Below are 20,919 nucleotides of genomic sequence, written 5' to 3'. Positions count from 1 at the left end.
AATGCTTTCCTGAAAAAATATTTGTAAAACATTAAGGAAACTGTGCTACTCTCATGTATTTAGCCGACTTTGCACTGATTCCTCTCAATACAATTCTTTAAAAGACTTCACAAGTCATCTAATTAGTTAATATAATTTACAGCTATTCAGGACCCTGTGAGGCTTGTTAGAATACCTCAGAGGGGCCTGAGGCCTGAGGCTTTCACCAATGTTCCTAAAGGAACATTTTTCATTAGGAACAAATTCCTTTAGGAAGAAGAAACGCAGCTGGCAGGTCAGAAGTAGATTTGTAGAAAAATAAATCAAGGTTAGCTTATAAAACATCTCAAGCACTGTCTAAATCTACAAATCTACCAAGAAGTGGCAAGTTGCCTAACCTGACAGGGAAGCATTATTCACACAAGCAGCCAAGACACTCCTGCCACCTCTGGTGTTGCACTCTACAAATCTGACACTCATGGGAGAGTTGCAAAAAGAAAGTTTAAAGAATAAAAGCTGTAAAAAAAAAGTCCCATATTTAGAAAACAGCACACCCTGCACACAGCCCCACCACTAACCGTGTTAATGTTGCCACTCTGAGTGGCAACATTGTGTTCTTTGAATGCTGTTTCTTCTGCAACTAAAGGGAGTCATCAGAATTGCTAAACGAATTGAGCAAAATACTAGGCGACCCTATAAGACAAGCTTTTAGAGGCTGCTTCAAAAGAAATGGGATTGGGGTATTGTCAGCAGGGTGACTACTGACAATATACAGCCTAAGCTATAGTCGAATGCTGTGTATAGAATAACTGTGTGTTACAATGGCTCAGGGAAAGTCCAGATCTAAATCCAAATGAAAATTAGTGGCAAGGCATGAAAAGTTCAAGTTCACACTCCGTCTGAATGAGCCATTTTGCAAACAGAATAAAAGCCTCTAGATGGGACAAACTGGTAAAACCATAAGGTGACGCAACAAAGGATTGAGACCCACAAAGCCTGAATACAAGTGCATGTTTTAGATTCTTCAAAAAATATTCCAAATCATGTATTTTCTTTCTACTTCACCATTATGATGTTCGTCACATTAAATCCCATTAAAATAGGGTTACGGTTTTAACAAGAAAGAGAAGGCACGAGTTCATTTTTTTCCCAAGAAAATGTAACAATTTTCTCCTTTGTCCTGAAACACCAAGGCAACAGATCCGTTTTTATTTATATCAAAGACTTGATTTATCTGCAGTGAATAACTTTACAGTTTGAACGTAACGTACTGACTTTCAGAACAATTACAAGCAAAGTTATTTAAAACTAGCAGGAAGAACTCTTCTGTAAAACTGGAATACAAAAGCCTTTGTTTGAAAGGAGAAAAAAAAAAAACCTCATGTAACCTTGAACATTGAGGGGAGGAGTGAGAGGAGAAGCAAAACATTTGAAAAATTAGGCCAAACGGTCCATTTTACGTGGCAGCTTGAGCTTTTTGTGCCACTGAACATTACCCTCTGCCCCTGTCTTCACTCTCCGCCATTAATCTTCAGCCTCTCAAATGTCCAAGCAACGTGCCTTTCCTCTTTGGGCTGTCGGGCACGCTCAGAACCGTAGTGTGGTGGCTGAAACTACTCAAGCTTGAAATCTGAGCCCATTATGTCAACAGATGTTACAAACAGGGAGGAGAGCAACCGTGAGAGGAGAATATAACAGCAGGACAAAACAAGGGAGGTTTCAGAATCCAATTGGGGAGAATGGACATTCAATAGTACTTGTTTGAATATGTAGCATTACAGAAGGGGTCCAAAACTACTGAAAGGAGCAAAGGTGCACATCAAGATTATTATGGGGTATACTTTCATGTTGCTCACAAAGTCTAAATATAATTTAATTACTTTCAAATAATAAAAAATAAAAACTGCAAATATGGGTGCGGATTGTTTAAATTCAAAGAACCTTTGCCGGTGGCACTTCAGAAAACAGGTAAAAACAAACCACAGATTAACTACAGACGCACCAATCAGTCTTAACTTGATCTTTAGCGGTTTCATCATTGAGACCTGACCCATCCATTGAGTTTGATTTTGTTTTCCCAGAAGACAATCACAAGTAGGTTTGACTCCAACAGGAAATGAAGGAATTACAAGATTATTGCCATTAATGCCTTGTAGCATTTGTTATCTTTAATCAGAATTGTACATCATAGAGTAATTTGCTAGTTAAAGACTGAAAAATCTGATCAGAGTTTTGATGCACTTAATGAAAAAAAATTTGAATATTTTGCCCTGGTGATGACTGACCAGTTGATCAAGAGAAATGGCTGATCAGAACCAGCCAATTGCACTAATTGGTGCATCCCTAGTTGTAACCCTGACATTTTCATATTTTGTGTCTTATTCCAAAAATAAGTGAAAAAATTTCATAGGCATTAATAATTTAATATTTTCATCATAAGCTTGTAATAAGCGGCAAGTGAGAAATAAACAGGCAAAAGTCCAAGAATCTCTTGACAAATAGTCTCTGGACATTTCAATGGTCAAAAGCACAAAAGTGTTTAAATGGCAGAAATTTAGCTTGACAGAGAAAGTGCTTTTGGTCGACAGAACAGAGGGATGTCACTTTCAAAACTCCACAGCACATAGCACATACAGAGAAACACATTTTTCTACAAAACAGTGAAGGAAATCAAGTGATGCTGTAAAAATCACTCCTCAGACCAAACAAGGGCTTACCATTTTTACCCTGACACAAATTATGTGAAGGCTAAAGTGTGCATCTTGATTTTATTATGATTACAACATTGAAAAGTAACAATGGCAGGTGGTTATCTTACACTCTTAGCTGGCCCCTCTCTTTCTCTCAGTCCTGGAATAACAGAGTCAGACATCAACCACACAGACTTCACGTCGTCAATTCTCTTTCCACACACCTCCCACCTCTTCATGTCGGCGTTCCCTTTGAATACATCTTCTATTTCATCATGTCGATTCCTCCTTTCATAAGAGCTTCAGTAGCAGCTCGTAGGTGGCGTTGATGATCCCCCAGGAGATCAGTGAGCGGTGGTAGTTGAGATGGGCTCCTCTGAAGAGCATGATTACGCTGCCCCCCCTCTCCCTCCACACCGTTAACAACACCTTCCGGCACGGCTGGAAGGCTCCACCGACTTGAGACTGAGCCCGCGCCTTGACCACGTTTAGCGGGTAAAACATAATTCCGAGAGCTGCTCCCAATACCCCTCCACACACAAAATCATTTACCAAGTGACCTGCCTTGTTATTTGCTTGTGGCAACAGCTCCTTGATGGGCCCCCGCAAGCCAAAGAACAGCACATTGCTGGGACCGTTGCGGAGGAGTACGGGCACGAGGCCGCGGTAACACTCTCGGACACCATACTCGGTCAGAAGTGTCCGGAAGGTGTGCGCCGTGTTGTTGAAGCGCGCATGGTGCCGATGATCCTGCAGGAGAGTCTGAACGCGCTCAAACGGCGTGAGGATGGCTTCTGTGGTTCCCGCCAGCGCCGCGGCAAAGCTTCGTGTGACGAGCTCTGGCACGCCGCTGCCACAAACGTGCTTTTGTAGTACTCTGGAGAAGTCCTCATACAGGCCAAACATGATGGCCACTGTGGTGCTCTTCTGGAGCAGTGGGGGGAGCAGGCCCCGGTACAGATTCCTCAGCCCATCCCTCTGCAGCTGCTGCACCGCCTCGGTAACCAGCACACCGTGCAGCTGCTGGCGGAACAACACTTTCTGAATTGGGAAGGTCACCAAAATGTTGGTAAAGGCTGCCATGGAGCCACAGACATAGTGCTTTCCATGAGAACCCAACTTGGCGCCAAGAATCCCATCAGGCAACAGGGAGGAGCCTCCTTTTGTCAGGCCAGCCCCGGGTTGAGGTGTTCGGGTCGACTCGGAGTCCATGGTGCTGACAGCCATGAGAGGCTCAGTGCACTGCCTGATCCTCTGGCATCACATCAACTCTGTACAGCACTGAAACAATATGATAGAAACAGACATTACAACAAGTACATTTATGTGAAACAACTAAAACATTTTAATTAAACCATTGTTTGTTTTTTTTACACACAGTATAGCCTCAAACATATGTATTTGACTGGGATTTTATGTCATTAATCACAACAAAGAAGCACACAACCATGATGTATTGTTTTTATTTTGTATTTTTATATTTTCTTTTTAAAATAAAAATCTGAAAAGTGTAGTGTAGATAATGCACTCAGCTCCATTTAATGTCGTACCCATAAATAAAATTCAAGACAACCAGCAGCCCTCACAGGACACCAAATTTGTAAATAGATGATAGCGTAAGTATAGCTATTCCGTGAAAACATCAGAGGTTTGTTAGAGAACATCAGTGAACAATAATGAAACCTAAGGATCACAGCGGAACAATTGCGAATAAAGCTGTAGGAAACACAAAGTCTTGCTATAAAACAATTTCCCAAGCTTTGAGCAGCATTAATCATTGAACATGGTGATGACAGCATCATGCTGTGGCAATTTTTTTCACCAAAAGAGGGACAGAAAAAAAAGGCATTTTCTGAAATTCATATATTCTGCTCCTTCCACTTCACTGCTGCACATTACTTTGTGTAATAAAACAAACCAACAGGCTGCCTAGCATATCCAGTCACATCTGCAATATAAACCAACAAGTTTGTTATATTACAAAAAATGTAAGGAGTATCAACACATTTGCAAGACACCTTTTAAAAAGCTCCGTCTTTACAACATAAACTGGGACAGTACAGACCAACTCTGGAAAAAATTCTCTAACCTGTTTGGAAAACATTTCAACAGTATTATCGCTTCATTATATTTGAGGTGATTTATTTCACGAGTTTCTTTTTGAATACCTGGTAATAATAAAATAATTTCATGACAACCATGATCAGACAGAAATTAAACTCTCACAACCAGACTAATGCCTGTACAAACAAGCAGCCTCAACAGCCCACTGATAAGGATTATTGCTCAACGGACTGATAAATTAGGGCCAAAGTCATAGGAAGGGGCAGGACAACTTCAAAAGCATCGGCACAAGTACAGAGCTAAAAGCACTGTACATGTGCAGTATTAAATGAATCATTAACAATTTAAACTATTTTTAAACACACTTTTCCTTCTTCCAGAAGCAACAAATCAGCTCCAGTAAATAATAATAAAAAAAAAACACATTTGAAAATAAATGTCTAGAAAAGTGGTGAATTTAGTTACTTGCTTAAAGCACTTTTTTATGTAGAAAAGTACAAGAGGCAAAATGACTTTAACTTATCTATAAACAGATTATGAAGACACCCAAATATCAAGTCAAAAATCTTTAGACACAGTTTCAGATCAGAACAGCATGTGGGTACTAGTAACCATGACAGTAGTTTTCACGCAGGTGTTTTACCCTGAAGATTTCTACTTTCCATGAATAAATACAGGCCAATTTTAATTTCAGACCAATAGTTACATGTGCACTGTTGATGCTGCAATTCTTGCTATGCTGCTTTTGAAAAGGATCATCTTTTGTACTTTGAATATCCGAAAATGACCTGTAACTTTGTCACAATTGGCAAAATGCTTCTTTATATGCTTGCTGATTAAAGAATAGAACTACAGGCATTGTGCCAACTGTGGTAAAAAAAAAATTACACAGAAAACCCGTTTAATATACTGAGACAAACCCACACTCAGATATTGTGTCACACTTGGATCTTTATTCTACACTCTATGCAGAAAGCATTATTCCTCAGGAGTTCACAAACATGTCCAGTCACGCTCGTTTTCCTTTTACGCACGTAGTGAGAACACTGGCCTACCCAAACAGTTACAATAATTCAAAAACATTAGTAACTTTCGTGTGTCTATATGCCAATAATAATAACGAAAATTATAAGCAGCTATCATGGTTATCCCAATAAGCACACAGAAGGCTAGATACTAGCAACATAAGCTAGTTCAACCCTGCTCTTTCTTGCCTCCTCGCATATATTGATTTTCAGTCAATACATACTCAGAAAATATTGGGACAACGCTCAGAAAACAAGCCACAATCCACAGATAAAATACCTGCCTGCTAAGCATGTTAGGTTTGGCACCGTTCAAATGGTCAGGTGCTGATTGACGGCTGCTTTGAAGACTCCAGTAACAGCTTCCCAGTGCCAAGCAGTAAAGTAGCCTCTTCCCGCCAGTTAAGCTTCTAGATGAGAGCTTACCTGCTATGTGCGCTGATCGGTTGCTGCCCTGTACCTGGACAGGTGGGTCGGTTTTGCAAGGTAAACAGGCCAACGCTCTGTAGGTCGTGTCTGGAGTTACAGCAGAAGTACGTGTCGTGACACCAAGGAAGCTTCTGCGCATGCGCATTGCTACGAAATTGAATCTACCGTTAGGGCTCACACAGATTTAAGATAAAATGTTATACTTTTGAAACTCATTCAATTGAGCTTTTTGACATAGGCAATGAGTAGTATGGCTTTATCAATCTATCTACGTGAGTTCGACGCACATATATACATTTTTCGCGCTGTTTGGAGACACTAGCTGACTAGCTGTGCTAACTTGGTAGACCTGCTTGACAGCAGTGTGCCGTAAAGCAAGATTACTGTAACCATAGTAACGTTCCAGCCGTGGCACTGATGGGGTTGTAACTTAAAAAGACACACTTAAGCAGAACTATTGTTTTGTCCATGCCCTCATAAGGAAAAAGAAAATGGATTAAATTGGTAGTTCTAGTTCAACTGCAAGTATTGTTACTTGGAGATTTGGAGTTCCTAATTTAAAGATCAATTTGTTATTTCAGTTGTTTGCACCATAAATAACTCTTTGTGTGATTTTATATATTAATACCTCGACTTTCTACACTTGTTTTCAAATATTTCTCTATAAATTATTTTATATTCATGTGTGTAAATGTTTTAACTGAAGCCTTTTTGAATCACTTGTACGTTCTGACGTCAAATTATAAAACTGTCAACACAGTCTGCGAATTGGACAGCAGGTGGCGGTGGGACACCTTCAGAATCAATTCCAACTGTCTTTAAACAAATAGAAGAAGATGTTAGCCTTCTTCTATTTAGCTAGGCTAAATCAAAGCTAGCTTAGCTTTGTTTGGCTAACTCACGGTGGTTTTTAATGCTTTATTATTTTCTAAGTGTATTATTTGCTTTCTATATTTATGCAAGACATATTTCTAATTTAGCATTTCTGTATGGCTGGTTATTGCATAGATATCAACTTAAATCGGGTAGCTATAGCTAGCTAAATAACGTTTTTTTTTGCTAGTATTTTATTTATATTTTGCAGAGAGCGGCTATATGTCGTTATTCGTCTTTAATACAGCCCTTAATGTATTTGCGCATGTGGAGAATCCGTGTGTTACGCCTCAGTCTTGACTGCTGGTGTGGTTTCTTTGTTTATTAGTCTAATTTGATGAAAAATAATAGATTAATAAAATGTCGGCGCAAAAAGACTGTGAGTTTTTGGTTAAAAGAGCCCGGGAGTTGGTTTCTGATGATCCCTGCGCGGCCAAAGCCTGGCTAATAACAGCCAGAACCCTATACCCAACAGATTTCAACATACAGGTAATATTAAGCGTCCATTTCTAGCAAAACGTACATCTGTCATGTTTGCTTAGAAGCTCAGTTCGCTTGCTGTTTTTACAGTACGAAATGTACATCATTGAACGCAATGCAGAGAGGACAGCTTCGGCTGGGAGACTGCTGTATGACATGTGAGTTACAGCACGGGATTCAGTTACCACCTTATGTCCAGCCTGTGCTAAAAGTTGCCAACCATGTGTTCCCCCAATAGGTTCATAAACTTTCCAGATCAGCCGATTGTGTGGCGTGAGATCAGTGTCATCACAGCTGCCCTCCGCAGTGACTCTCAGGACAAACATGCACAATTTCTAAGAGGTGAGAGAACAATGCCTTGCAACATAGGAATACTTATTGAACTTTTATCACAGTTTGTCACACCACCACAATAAACTGCTTTCATTGGGACTTTTGTGACACACTAACATAAAGTAGTAGATAATTGAAGAGTGGAACGAAAATAATAGATGCTTTTAAGTTTTTTCTTTTTTATATATTTTACACTGAAATACTGAGAAGAGTCCTAAGAACCTATTAAACATTCTATCAGTACTTTAAAGAACTGCCTTTTGTGGCATTTGTAGCTTTTGTAGTATTTTGGGGGTAAGTACCAACCAGGTTATGGAAAGTTGAGGATTTTTTCTGTTCTTCTTTGCAAAATTATTTAAGCTTGTTGTAGTTTTTTAAAAAGTTATTTCACAGATTCTTATTAAGATATAGCACTGTTAACCATATGTGTTTGTCTTTTTCCCTCGCCCAGCTCTTTTTGAGACGCTGCCTGGTCGTGTGCAGTGTGAGATGCTGCTGAAAGCCACAGAGCAGTGCTTCAACACCTTGGAGAAGGCAGAGATGCTGCTGCTCCTTCTGAAACGCTTTCCAGAATCTGTCGTCCAGCACGGGGTGTGTAATAACACCTTCCAGAAACTCTTGATGTTTTGGGATGTGAATCCAGTGTAACCTGTTTAGTGGTCTGCTGTGTGTTGTTAGGTTAATTTAGGAGAGACTTTGTTGGAGGCAGAGGCATCAGAAAATGTGGAGTCTCCTGTCAACTGCTTCAGAAAACTTTTTGGTCAGTTATTGTTATGATTGATATTCATTTATTCCAAGCCATTTGAGGGAGAAGCATTAATTTTTTTAACACAATTTTCTATTTTTGCAGTATGTGATGTGCTTCCCTTGGTCATAAACAACATGGACATGCGTCTGCCTGCAAGCCTAATGCAGAAATATATCCTGAAAGCAGCTGAATTCTACATCAGTTATGTTGCCCGTGGACCTTCATCTGATGTGCAGATACAAGGTACACCTTCCTGGCAAAATTGTGCAGGTCTATCATAGTTTCTATGTTCTTACATTTTTATTTGCCTTGTATTCTTTAGGTAGCCAAGATGGTGCAACTCTAAAGTCTCCTGGAGTGTCTCGTGGCTCCCAGCGGTTTGTGATTGATGGCCTGTCTGAGAAATCGTCAGTAGTTGCAGAACCTTGGGAGAGGCTGCTTGATATCGTCACTGTCGTTGGTGCTCGCTGTGAGTGGCAGGGAGACAAAGGACAAAGGTAGACTCTCTTTGACTCACTCAGAGAAAATCATGAAAAATATCCAGTAAATGTCTGATTTATAAACATTTTACTCTTCTAGAGACTCTTGCGGTGTGTTTGCATGGAAAACACATTTTGGGATGAAAGTTTTTATGTAACTGATAAAATATGATTTCCTTGTGTCTGTGTGTGCTAGGAGTTATATTGACATGCTGCAAAGAGTGAAAGAGCTGTGTCGCTATCTGCCTGGTCTTGAAGGAGAAACCAGATCCCGCTACTGCAGTCAGGTGGTCATTTGTGCTGCACTCGTCCTTTTCCGCAGTGCCTTCCTCTATGTCTCTGCTGTACAACCGTCACTGTTCCAGGGTCAGTCTCTGTGCTCAAAGCACTTAAAGTTTGCTGTGTTTCTTTATCATCTTATAAGTTTATATGTGCATGTCTTTTTTGAAGGGGTTGGTGCAATGACTTCAGGACCATGGATCCTGGTGGAGGACTTGAGTTCGGTGTACAGTGATGTGGAGGTGGACAGAGCAACGCTGAAGCATGCACATAAGAAACGCAAACTGGCTGACGGGAGAGAGAAAACGATGGTCAGAACAGATTTGAGATTCTCTTAGAAAACAAAGAAAGATTGGTATATTTCTTTAAAATGCTGTCTTAGCACTTAAAGGAGCACATAAACACACTCATGGTGTAATGTCATTTTTTTTTCTGTACAAATTATTGTAGAGCTCCGATGATGAAGAAGGTTTAGGGAAAGGCCGCGGCCGACACATTCTGGTCAACAAGACAGAGATGCCCAACTGGTCAGAAACACTGGAGAGTTTCCGTACAGCGAGGGAAAGTTGGGACCTGCTCCATTCTCACGATGGTCTGGAAGCTGGTAAGCACCACTAATGGATTCCTGTGGTTTTTTTGGGTTCCATAATCTCTTCACCCAGATTGCTCGTAAGATCAAACAGTTGAATCACTATTTGTTTAAATTGACTTTGTTTCTTGATGTCTTTTAGAGTTCAAGAAGATCTGTATGGCATGGAAGACAGAAAGCTGGCTCTGGTTCAGAATTTTCCTCTCTGACATGATTATACACCAGGCAAGGATCTTGCTCAAAACCTTGTACTCTTACTTTGTCAGCTGCTCTGAACTTACTTGCAGCATATTTGCTTATGATCTTCTGTTACTTTTAAATGCAGATATATTGATTTAATATCAAGATTTCTGCAAGCTCCTAAAAGTCATTAATTCAATAGTTCAATCCATATTTTTGGCCTTCAAAAATATGAAATATTTTTAAATTAAATGTATTTAAGTCTTAATTGTGTGTTTTTGTTTATCATTATACTATATATACATGATATGTTTATTCTTTGGGGGTGGTTGAGATATGTTCTGGTAGCATTGTTTTGTTGTATAATTTTTTAGTTCTTGCTGAAGAATTTGTTGTTTGCTGTGACAAAACTACAAGTCCCACGATGTAGGGAAGCAATGAACCCTGGAAAAGAACAGTTTACTGACTACTGTAGACATTAAGTCATGAATAAAAAAACACTTGTCACACATGCCAAGGAATCAGTGATTTAACTTTATTAGGGATTATTTAACTTAAGTAATCAGTGACAAGTTAAATAAATAAATTGTTATTTGGTGATTAAGTTGTTATTATTTTTCAAAATTCCTGTAGGTCTTAATGTAAGTCATAACTGTTTAAAAAGATCTTAGATTCTGAATTTAGCTTGCCATTTGTGTCAGAAATCCTTAGACATATTGAAATTAAGTGAAATTTAACTCACAACTAAGACATATATTTAAATGTTAATATTGTGTAGTGACTAGAGCAAATGTAATAAATTACGAGGACTGGTTACACTAAGTAGATAAACATATTTGCTTCATTATATATCTGTTTATCTTTTTCCGTGTCTGCCTTACCACATTTATTTGTCTGTACTAATTTTGTTTGCATATGGTTGTTGCTCCCAGGGCCATTATCGCAAGGCCGTCTCCAGCCTGCATCAGATGGCGTCAGTGCAGCAGCCTCAGCCTGCACAGCAGAGCCCCACAGGCCAGGCCAGCCTGGAGCACCACAGGGCCCTGATACAGCAGGCATCCTGCCACTATGCACTGGGAGAGTACAGGGTAAACATATGCACACCATTTCACTCTACTAGTGTTTCAGGTGCATGTTGGTAAGCATACATGGGTTAGTTCAAAAATTTGACAGAAAATGCATTCAGTCTTCAGTCTTACCATCTTTTAGCTCTAAGCTCTGGATGAAAGGTTTTTTTTTTATTTTGTATTAAGTTGATTGTTTAACTTTGTGTTTATTAGGTACATTGAGCTAATATGTAACCAGTTTAATGTCACAATAATTCATCAGCAAAGTGCCATGTACTTTGTCCTAGAAAGAAAACTACCAGCATTTGACCTGAAGGTGGCAGTAGAGGTCAAAACTACTTCTTTAAGGTCATGTTTACAAGATTAAATTTTGGTTGAGAAACGTACATAATGCACAATTACATTACAAGCGTAACAATCAGAGATTATAATGGGAATTGTCATCCATTTGGTAAAAATTTTCCTGTTGGTGCACTTGGTATCTTTTTTTTGTACGAAAATCTCTGTTTCGGCAAACATTTTGGAAGTTAACGTTTTAATTTTTTCAGAGGTCAATAGAACACTATATTTCAAGTAGTTTTTGATTTGTCCACATTTTGTGACCTATTTGAAGTGCAGTCACAAAAGAACCGATTTTAGCATTTGAAAGAGCTTGAAAAGGTCAGATATAGGTCGCATTTCCCTGCTGTGTGGATTTAGTCTAAGTGGCTCAGCATATTACATATGTGCCAAACATGTGTTAATGTCACTTGGGCTTGTACAATAGTATAAAATTATGTGGTGGCAATAATATTAGTAAATTTTGGCGACCTGTTCAAGGTGTATACTGGCTCTCGCCTGTTGACTGCTGGACATAGGCACCAGCCCCCTTCGAGCCCCACAAGAATAACCGTGTTATATAATGGATGGATGAAGGAAAAAAAAAATTCGTGTTTAATTTAATGAGCCTTTGCATCTTTATATACATTATGTTGTATTTTGTTGATCAGATGGCCTGTGAAAAGCTCCTAGATGTGGTGAGTGGGCTGGTCCCCCCAAACCAAGAACTGACCAAAGCACCAGAAGATCTGAGCAGAATCAAATCCAAGACCAGGAAAGGTAAGCATTATAGTTTTATCCACATATTCTGTTTATTAGTGGGTTCCAATCTGAATTTCTATTGGAGTTTAGGCCATCGTTTTATTGGTGGAATATTTCTGACTGAAAATAACACAAGTTTTCAGTATTACCACCAATATTTTTAACAAAAACATGTATCACGATGTGTTTAAAACGACTTCCTACCCGTCCCATAGCTTACTAAGTCTATTTTTAAGAGTAAGGCTTTTTTTGTTTCCAAATCCATGAATATCAGTGGTTTTCACTATTCATATTATTTTCTGTAAGAATGGATAAAAAGTAACATATTCATCTTTTCAGCTAATCTACAGTGTGCACTGAGAGGATAAGGGATGGTATTAGAGGAAGTTTTAACCTGATGTTTGTAGAACCTTGATATACTTTCATTGTTGTGAACAGTTTATGCCTTGTAAACAACATAGATTACTTCCTTGTTGAAGATGGATTTATGTCCTGAAATGTCTGTTCAAATTCTGTACTACTACAACCATTCGATAAATTAGATTATAGAAAATTACATTTATTTCAGTAACTCAATTCACTGAGTTATTAGAGCACATTGTACAGATTAATTGTACACACTCGTGTTTTAAAGCCTTTGTTTCAGCTTATGAAAACACAACATTTAGGAGTTGAATATTGTATCTCATAAGTAAATTAAAATAATGGTTCTAATGTAGGAAGTGCTAAATATGTGATGAAAATGTTTAATTAGTTAATTATTCATCCAAACAATTCTTCTATATCTGCCTAAACTAGGTAATGACCTACGGTTGCTTCCCTGCACCAGCAGAGCTGTGCTACCTTTCTGTCTCCAGCTGATGCTTGCTTGCTTTAAGGTACTTAGTAGAATTAGTAGAATCTTTTAAATGAATTATTTAAATCAGTGACAACCACTGATTTCTTTCAAATGAGATGCTTTGATTCATTTTCTTCTTTTTCTTTGATCGACCAGCTCAGAGCCTTCACAGACAGCCGTGACGACCTGTCTCTCGGCCACGTGGTGGTGCTGCTGCAGCATGACTGGCCACAGGGAGAGATGCTATTCTTAAAGGCTGTTGATAAAATCTGTCAACAAGGGAGTTTCCAATATGAGAACTTCTTTAACTATGTCACCAGTATCCTTATCTGTCACTGCAAACACAATACGGTCAAAGTTGATAAGGACACATTTGCATGGCCTGTTTGCTCATCAGCTTTTCTGTCATGTCCGGTATGTTGGTTTACTTAAACTCATTATTACACTCAGATATCGACATGCTGGAGGAGTTTGCATACTTGCGGACTCCAGAGGGAGGGAGAATTCAGCTGGAGCTGCTTCCTAATCAGGGAATGCTGATTAAGTAAGGGGCAACCATAGGGAAGTTTTCCAGTTTGCATGGTGACTCTCCACTTCCCCTTTCTGTTGTTTTTAAAGAAAGCAGGTTAGCTACATAGACTTGGCCTGTGGGGAAAATTGTTGCTTTGGACTAAATTAACTGTTAATGGAGCCAACTTATAGATAGGAGAACAGTCCCTTGCAAAAATATTCATACACGTTTAACCTTTTCACGTTTTTTCTCATTAGAACCACAAACTTCACAAAGGTCTACTAGAAGTCTGATAAATACAAGTGGAGTTAAAGAAAATTGTGCTTTTTGGTTTACTTGCAAAATGCTATGTGTGGAAGAAAACTAACAGTACACCTCACCCTGCACACACCATTTCCCCAGTGAAATGTGATTATGCTGTTTTTCTTTAGCAGTGAAAGGACAGCTGGTCAAAGGTAATGTGAAGATGTATTGAGCTTAGTACAAGACGTCCTAAAAGACCTTGTTAGATTTGGCAAAAGACTTGAGACTCTGGCAGAGTCTCTAGCTCTGCAAAGCTGTTCCAAGCTACCCCAAAAGATTTGCTCCAAAGGATTGATCCAGGAAGACTGAATACATCTGCACACCACACTTCCATCATCATTTCCCTACATTTCACAATTATTCAGGTCTATCAGAAACATACATTGATGTCTGAAACAGTAACCTAACAAAATATGAAAATGTTCAGCTGTTGTTAATATTTTTGTAAGTGACTGTATGTGCTAAACTATAAAGCAGTATTTAAACTCTCTCTGGTTCATTGCTGTAGCAGTTGTGGATTCTTAAGTTAACTCTCACTGACAGAGTTGTTGAATGTTGCTGTCCCTCAGGAACCCTAGCCCCGCCCTGGGGGTGGAGTTAAATACCCTTCTGCTCCAAGGGGTGCAGACAATGGACAGGTACCCCAGGCCCCTCTTCCCACAGTCCCCATCCCGCCCACACCAGTCACCCTTTCTCCATTCCCAGCTTTAAGGCTTGTCATCCCCTCCCCAGTTTTAATTTGGGACATTTTGCATCAAGAGTTGATTGTTCTTTGATTTCCTGTTGCTGTTTGTTAATTTAATTCATTTCCCCTCTTTTCTGTGGTCATCAATGTTGTTATCTGAGGATGATGTCTGTGTTTTTGCACAGTCAGTTTAGTTTTTTACAGTCCATAGCAATCTCATTCCATTTGTGGACATGTTTTTATAGCGTTTTTATTTATAATACTCAACATAAATGGTTTAAAGTAAATTGTCTTATCTGTGTGTGGAAGGAAAGAAGCAACATGATGTTACCATGACTGTGTTTTTGTTGTGTTTGTCATATTAATGCCAGTTTTGTCTATCAATATATTTTTGACCATGTGTATGTTTATTTTTTAAATCATTTTCATCCTGCAGACACCACACTGTGACTCGAGGGATTACCAAGGGAGTGAAGGAGGATTTTCGCCTGGCCATGGAGAGGCAGGTGTCACGTTGTGGAGAAAATCTACTCAGTGTGCTTCACCGTTTCTGCATTAATGAGAAAATAATCATCATCCAGTCTCTTCCTTAACACCTGGTCAGAGTCTTTTTTTATTTGCACAAATTTTGTGCAGTTGGACTTATACAATTGAAATGTTCTCTTCTCAGTCAGTTTGGGATAAATTTGGGTGTCCGTTGTGCTTTTGTCATTTTTAGAGAACCGTAATGTCCACAACCTTCCCACATTTTGTGTAGGTGTTGATGTCGAGTAAAGACTCAAATGCTTTTTGATACTCTTTATTGTTTTTATCAGATTGTATGTTTATATTGATGTTGCCATTAAATGTCTGACTGGTTAAAATGCAGATAATACATTATTTCATGTCATGCAAGCATATCTATATAAAAATGTAATTCTTCAACGTGAAAAAAAAAGAAGCAGAAAGTAAAACCTGCACATTTTTACCAGTGCTTAAGCATAGTCTTTCCCAAACTTTTCTACTATAACAAAATAACAGGAAAAGACTTTTCACAATCACAACCAGCAAGCATTTCTATTAAATCAATTAAACAGGGGTGCGAAGGCAACACAGGACTTTTTTTTTTTTATCTCGTCTGACATTTTCAGGATAAATATGCTTTTCCATTATCACCTGAACACCTCACAGCTGTTTTGATTCATGGCTTTAAGTTTGGCCCTGATGCTCACCTTGGAAAGCACTGTGGTAGTCCAAGTAAATCTTTTTATTACACTGTCCGGTTCACACTTCCTTTAGTGCTCATATGCACTCCGGAAAAGTACGGAATCTGATCAATATATTTTGTAGGACTGGCTAGTATTGAAAAAGAAACACATTTTGGGGAAACATCTGTAGCTCCATCCCTTTTTCCTTGTACCATTATTTACAAGTTCCTTGAATCAATCTGTTCATCCATCTATTAATTTGTTTGTTCATTTAGTCCCTCTGTTTGTCCAACTTTTTTTTCTTTATGTAGAATCTGACCAAAGTGGATATATTTGCCATACATTTATTGTGGTCTTTTGTATCTTACTGTAACAATCAGCTAAACTCATCTGGGTAATTACAGAGTTACTCTTCTGTTTCTGACACCAGTTTACTTGGCAGGTCAGTCTGCAGAGCAGCCCTCAGATTAGCCCAGAACAGCCTGTGTTTGGCTTTGTCCTGAGGCCATTCCAGGTACGTGTGGCGGTTCATCATAGACTTAAGCTGGTAGTACTTGGATGGGATCAGATACTGGGGCAGAGGCTCAAGCAGCACGAGCACAATGCTGTCCGACCCCTGAGAAAGACGTTGATGGCTGGCAAAGTAAAGCTCATAATGGCACCATTCACTCTTGACAAAGTGAGCGGAGAGCACAAACACTGAGCGGCGACTTTTCTCCACGCATGTGATGATGTTCTCCATAATTGTTTTCCCCGGCACAAAGTCTTTTTCATGGTGGCAGATTCTGAGCCCCCCTGCAGGACCCTCGAGGTTCAAAAGCAGGAAATTCTTCATCCAGTCTGAGTCGTGCTGGCTGTAGGACACAAAAGCATGGAACTCAATACCCACCATGTCTTCGGGTCGAAGCTGCCGCATTCTTGCTCGATGTTTGGCTCTGGTCCACTGCCAGATCATGCCCACGTACCAAGGCACATCCAGACGTTGGCACAGAAAGAAAATTGTAACTATCAGTACCACTGAAGGAACCAGGATGGTGGCTGCCAGAAGGCTGGCGCTACAAGAGATCTCAGGAATCTGGAAGCTTTCTAACGTGGAATTCCTGACTGCTTCCGGGTAGATGCAGTGGTAACTCTCTGGCCAGTTTAACAGTTCAAGACCTGAGTGGCCACTCTCATATTCAGTCTGAATGCCAAGGCGAATGAAGTGCCTCAGAGGGCAGGTGCAGGTGAATGGGTTGTCACTTGCGTCCAGGATTTTCAGATTAGGGCAGCTTTTCAACTTTATCAGTGAAGGTGCATGGAGGGAGTTTGACTTCAGCAGAAGCTCAGTCATTTTTGGGAAGTCATCACATACCGGCAGGTCACGGAGCCTGTTGGCATTCAGATTCAGAGAAGAGAGATTTTGCAGTTTGAGGATGAACTGTGGTATTACAGAAATTTGGTTGTTCTGTAGGTCCAGTGTTTCTACTCCTATTGGTAGACATTTAAAAACATTATCTGTTAGACCTCCAGAAGAAAGATTCATAACAGTGATGCTCGGTGGCCACAGACATTCAAAGGAACCGTCATACACAAAGGAGTTGATACTGAGGTCCAGATGTTGCAGAGATTTCATGTACTGCAACCTTTTACTCACTACTTGAAGATTCTTAAGATTATTGCCTACCAGAAAGAGATTTTGTACGTTGCCCAGAGTCTTGCATTCGACTATTTCTTGACCTTCAAATCTGGAGAAGACGGAATCAGACAGCGCGCAGAAAGAGAAGTCCAATTCAAGGATGGGGCTCTGTTTTTTTGGACATGTCATGTGAATCAGTGAAGTCTCTACGATTGCACAGTGCTCTACTGGCAGATTGATGAAAAAGTTGTACAAGGCCTCCTGAGAAAAAAAAAAGGAGGTTACAACTGCTCGTGAGACTGTGAAGGACTGCATTGAAGATGTCTCTGTCAGAGGGGTGTCTATGAATGGGGGGTTATTTATTGCCACATCAGAGGCGCTCAGATGGGCAATGGATGTGTACAGAGTGGCATTTACTACTTGAGTTAAATCGTTCCAATCAATTACAATGTTATTCATGGAAAGACTGCGAGTGGATATTATGGCTCTCTTACTAAGCTGCATTTTTACATATTGGTAGCCCCCACTTATATTCCTGACTTCGACTTCTACAAAGAATGACAACACATCAGCGAACAATTCATTTTGGGGTATTTCTCTGCCATTTAGATCTAGTTGAATTTTTTCAGCACTAACATCCATTAAGCTGTTTGCTTCATAATCAAGTTCCTCCTCCAGAGAAAAGGTCAAGCAGTATAACGTCACGTTAGCGATGTTCTTGAAATCCCCCAAACTGATGACTTTTGCTCCTAGTGTTAAACTCTCCAGTTTTCTTAGGAAACTGAACTCTCTTCCCAAAGTCATGTTCTCAAACTTGTTCCATGCCATGTTCAGCACTCTGAGATTCCCTGTAAATGACAAGTAGTGTTGGTCTGACAGGTTCCTCAGCACGTTGTGTGACAAATCCAGATTTTCTAAAAGTGGCGTGTCATGAAACGTCTCTGTGTCAATGAGCTCCAAACCATTCCACGACATGTTCAGGAACCGAAGGAGGGTTGTGTTTTTAAAGTCCCCTTTGTGGAGCTGCTGTATATGGTTGCATGACAGGTCGATATATTCTGCATCAAGAGGCAGGTCTGTCGGGACAGAGGAGAGGTTTCTAGAAGATCGGTCTACGATGCTGTCATGGGATGAATTACACATCTGCAGCACCACCAATACGGCCGCTGCCCAGAGGAATGCAGTCGAGGGCCCCATCGCCTGTCTGGAGAAATGGGAGATGTGGATTAATACCACTGTGACAGTGTCCCTGCAACATCTGCTTACTTCACCTTGATTAAAGTTTTTAATGTAGGAGAAATGTTTGATGTATCCTGTTTTTACTTAATGCCTTTTGAAACAAACAAAAAAATACTTCCAACTTGAACTTTTTCAAATATTGTCATGTTACAATTAGTGTATCCCATTGGTTCTCCTGTAGATCAAAACAAAGGTGTCCTTAATTGTGAAGTGGAAGAAAAGTAATTTATGGTCTTAATTATTATTGTTATTCTTGTTTCAGAAAATACTGGAAGGTGCAGTTTGTATACAATCGTGTGCACACGTCTCATCCTATGGAAGTCTGTGTTTCTCTAACATCATTGGATATGTGAATATGTAATATCAAAATTAACAGTACTGAAAAAATAACAAGCTTACACACCAGAACTCTCAAAACCAAACAGCATAATATTACCCAAGTAAGAGCAGATACTTTGTGATAATATTACTCAAGTAAATGTAAAACAATACTGTAATGATGCATTTAGTCAAGGTTATTTGCTTTGAGACGCAAGCCGAGGTGTCTCTCCTGACGTAAGATTATATGGGATGAATATTTTACCTTTAAATAAACTAAAGTTGGTGTGGATCAGATAATACAACCCTTTAGTATATTTCTTCCAAAACATTACTCAAGTAAATGTAACTAACTAGTTACTACCCAACTTTCACAGACTCTCTCTCTCTCTCTCTCTCTCTCTCTCTTTGTCTCTCTCTATATATATATATTTGCACACAAATCTGACTGATACATGGTTTCATTTTAGCAAGATCTAGTAACACTAGAGGACGCTATTGTCTCACCTGCAGAAAACTAACACTGTAATGAATAAAAAAGGAATACACAGAATTGTTCTTAAAGAAACTATCACATCAGTCAAATACACTCAAAGAAATGAATCATTGACTTAACATAATTTTTTATACATAGACTTGTATCAGGGCTATATACTATGATCATTACAGGGATTTATTTGCAGTTATGACATCATAGTAAGTTCTTCTGTAGCAAACATTATTGGTACTGACCAAAATCTTCTAAACCTTATAGCTATATATGTAACCATGATTTTCTTCATTCTGGATATACAGTGAATTTTGGTTGACAACCCTAAATATACAGTAAGAGCTATAATGGAATGGTTTAGATTGTAGCTTGGTGTGTGTTAGAATGACCCAATCAAAATTTAGAACTAAACCCAATTATGAATATGGGACAGGACTAAAAAAAAAAACTGCTGTTCACAGAAGCTCTCTGTCCTGTCCTGTCGCACTGAGCTTGAGCTATTTTACAAAGAAAAATTTGGTAAAAACTTCAGTTTGAATGTATAAAGCCGTTGTAGACATAACACAAAACACTATAGCTGTTATAGCATTTGAATTTGGTTGAAAGTGTTCAATTTTAGGGTTAAATACACATACATAACACCCTTTTTTAGAATTTTATGTTGCATAAAATTTCACCAAAATGAAGTTTGCTTGTTCCTTGAAAAAGTTCAAATCTTGTGAAAACTTCTGCAAGTCACAGTGGTTTAATAATCCTAATCCTTTTCTGTGCGTTTTCAACATCTTCCTGGTAATTAAACTAATATACTAAACAGTTCAAATTAATAGCACTTTATACAACAAGATTCAACCAGCATGTTATTGTAAAAACAGAGGAAAGAGTGCACAAACCTCAGCTAGCTTCAGATGTTTTTTAATCCAAATGTTAGTCACAGAAGATTGAATTCTCCAAGATGGGGAAAAAAATTGAGTTTTTTTCACAAAATGGGTGGAAAAAACAAAAAATGTTTTCTCAAAAGATGAGCATCAGCTCTACTGTTGGATTGGCTTCTGCTCCTTATTTGTAAAAGTGTTGCACTAAATAGCCACATTGATGGGAAGCATAAAAACGAAAGCTCCTCTCTAACCAGTTGTGCTTTTTCTCTCACATCCCTTTTTCACTTCCTGTTCTAATTACAGAACAGAGTGACTAAAGAAACTTCTGCCTCTTGACAAGACAGTAAAGATACTGAAATCTGATTATTTTGGTGCTTTTGAACATTCAGTTCTATTTTCTTTAATTATTAAAATAATTCATTTAATATATCTTCTTTCATCGTTTTTAATGGTATAAGATTAAAAGCTCTGGTTCATTTCCAAGAAAAGTGTTGGAACATAAGTTTCACAAATGACAGAGCAACTCAGTTTCAGCAGTTTCAATCTTTTAGCGTCATGGT

General features: G+C 39.0%; 3 protein-coding genes across 6 annotated transcripts; 1 reads left to right on the top strand and 2 right to left on the bottom strand.

The window, feature by feature from the left end:
* Positions 1-1,167: 1,167 nt before the first annotated feature.
* slc25a51 (solute carrier family 25 member 51) lies at positions 1,168-6,322 on the bottom strand. Of its 2 annotated transcripts, none has more exons than XM_005795463.3 (2): positions 6,185-6,322; positions 1,168-3,950 (listed from the first exon to the last, which is right to left on the bottom strand). In XM_005795463.3, exon 2 carries the CDS (start codon positions 3,894-3,896, stop codon positions 2,961-2,963), a length of 936 nt encoding a protein of 311 aa, XP_005795520.1. In that variant the 5' UTR covers positions 3,897-3,950; positions 6,185-6,322; the 3' UTR covers positions 1,168-2,960. The 2 variants fall into 2 exon arrangements, with proteins under 2 accessions (XP_005795520.1, XP_023183874.1); XM_023328106.1 differs by lacking the exon at positions 6,185-6,322 and adding an exon at positions 6,043-6,178.
* A 691-nt stretch (positions 6,323-7,013) lies between these two features.
* ints10 (integrator complex subunit 10) lies at positions 7,014-15,499 on the top strand. 3 transcript variants are annotated; one of them, XM_023328554.1, is made up of 19 exons: positions 7,014-7,549; positions 7,631-7,698; positions 7,779-7,882; positions 8,325-8,464; positions 8,552-8,633; positions 8,724-8,864; positions 8,944-9,118; positions 9,297-9,466; positions 9,551-9,690; positions 9,830-9,983; positions 10,111-10,193; positions 11,081-11,236; positions 12,205-12,313; positions 13,094-13,173; positions 13,290-13,452; positions 13,584-13,677; positions 14,517-14,585; positions 15,069-15,231; positions 15,351-15,499. In XM_023328554.1, the coding sequence occupies exons 1-18, from the start codon at positions 7,421-7,423 to the stop codon at positions 15,223-15,225; spliced, it is 2,214 nt and encodes a 737-aa protein (XP_023184322.1). In that variant the 5' UTR covers positions 7,014-7,420; the 3' UTR covers positions 15,226-15,231; positions 15,351-15,499. The 3 variants fall into 3 exon arrangements, with proteins under 3 accessions (XP_023184322.1, XP_023184321.1, XP_005795346.1); XM_023328553.1 differs by having other exon boundaries at positions 15,069-15,499; XM_005795289.3 differs by lacking the exon at positions 14,517-14,585 and having other exon boundaries at positions 15,069-15,499.
* A 94-nt stretch (positions 15,500-15,593) lies between these two features.
* On the bottom strand, positions 15,594-20,552 carry LOC102229909 (toll-like receptor 1). Its single transcript, XM_014470190.2, has 2 exons — positions 20,375-20,552; positions 15,594-18,641 (listed from the first exon to the last, which is right to left on the bottom strand). The coding sequence occupies exon 2, from the start codon at positions 18,632-18,634 to the stop codon at positions 16,226-16,228; it is 2,409 nt and encodes an 802-aa protein (XP_014325676.2). The 5' UTR covers positions 18,635-18,641; positions 20,375-20,552; the 3' UTR covers positions 15,594-16,225.
* Positions 20,553-20,919: the final 367 nt, after the last annotated feature.

The sequence above is a fragment of the Xiphophorus maculatus genome, chromosome 23 (assembly GCF_002775205.1).
Source record: "Xiphophorus maculatus strain JP 163 A chromosome 23, X_maculatus-5.0-male, whole genome shotgun sequence".
In the NCBI taxonomy this organism is placed as follows: Eukaryota; Metazoa; Chordata; class Actinopteri; order Cyprinodontiformes; family Poeciliidae; genus Xiphophorus; species Xiphophorus maculatus.
The sequence above is the reverse complement of the archived record's forward strand: the minus strand, read 5'-3'. Positions and strand labels throughout refer to the sequence as shown.

Bases quoted from the DNA above. Each gene is read 5' to 3' on its own strand.
- slc25a51 (XM_005795463.3), bottom strand. From the start codon at position 3,896: ATGGCTGTCAGCACCATGGACTCCGAGTCGACCCGAACACCTCAACCC.
- ints10 (XM_023328554.1), top strand. From the start codon at position 7,421: ATGTCGGCGCAAAAAGACTGTGAGTTTTTGGTTAAAAGAGCCCGGGAG. The intron at 9,691-9,829 runs GTCAGAACAGAT...AAATTATTGTAG, and splicing joins ACGGGAGAGAGAAAACGATG to AGCTCCGATGATGAAGAAGG. The intron at 13,678-14,516 runs GTAAGGGGCAAC...GCTGTCCCTCAG, and splicing joins AATCAGGGAATGCTGATTAA to GAACCCTAGCCCCGCCCTGG.
- LOC102229909 (XM_014470190.2), bottom strand. From the start codon at position 18,634: ATGGGGCCCTCGACTGCATTCCTCTGGGCAGCGGCCGTATTGGTGGTG.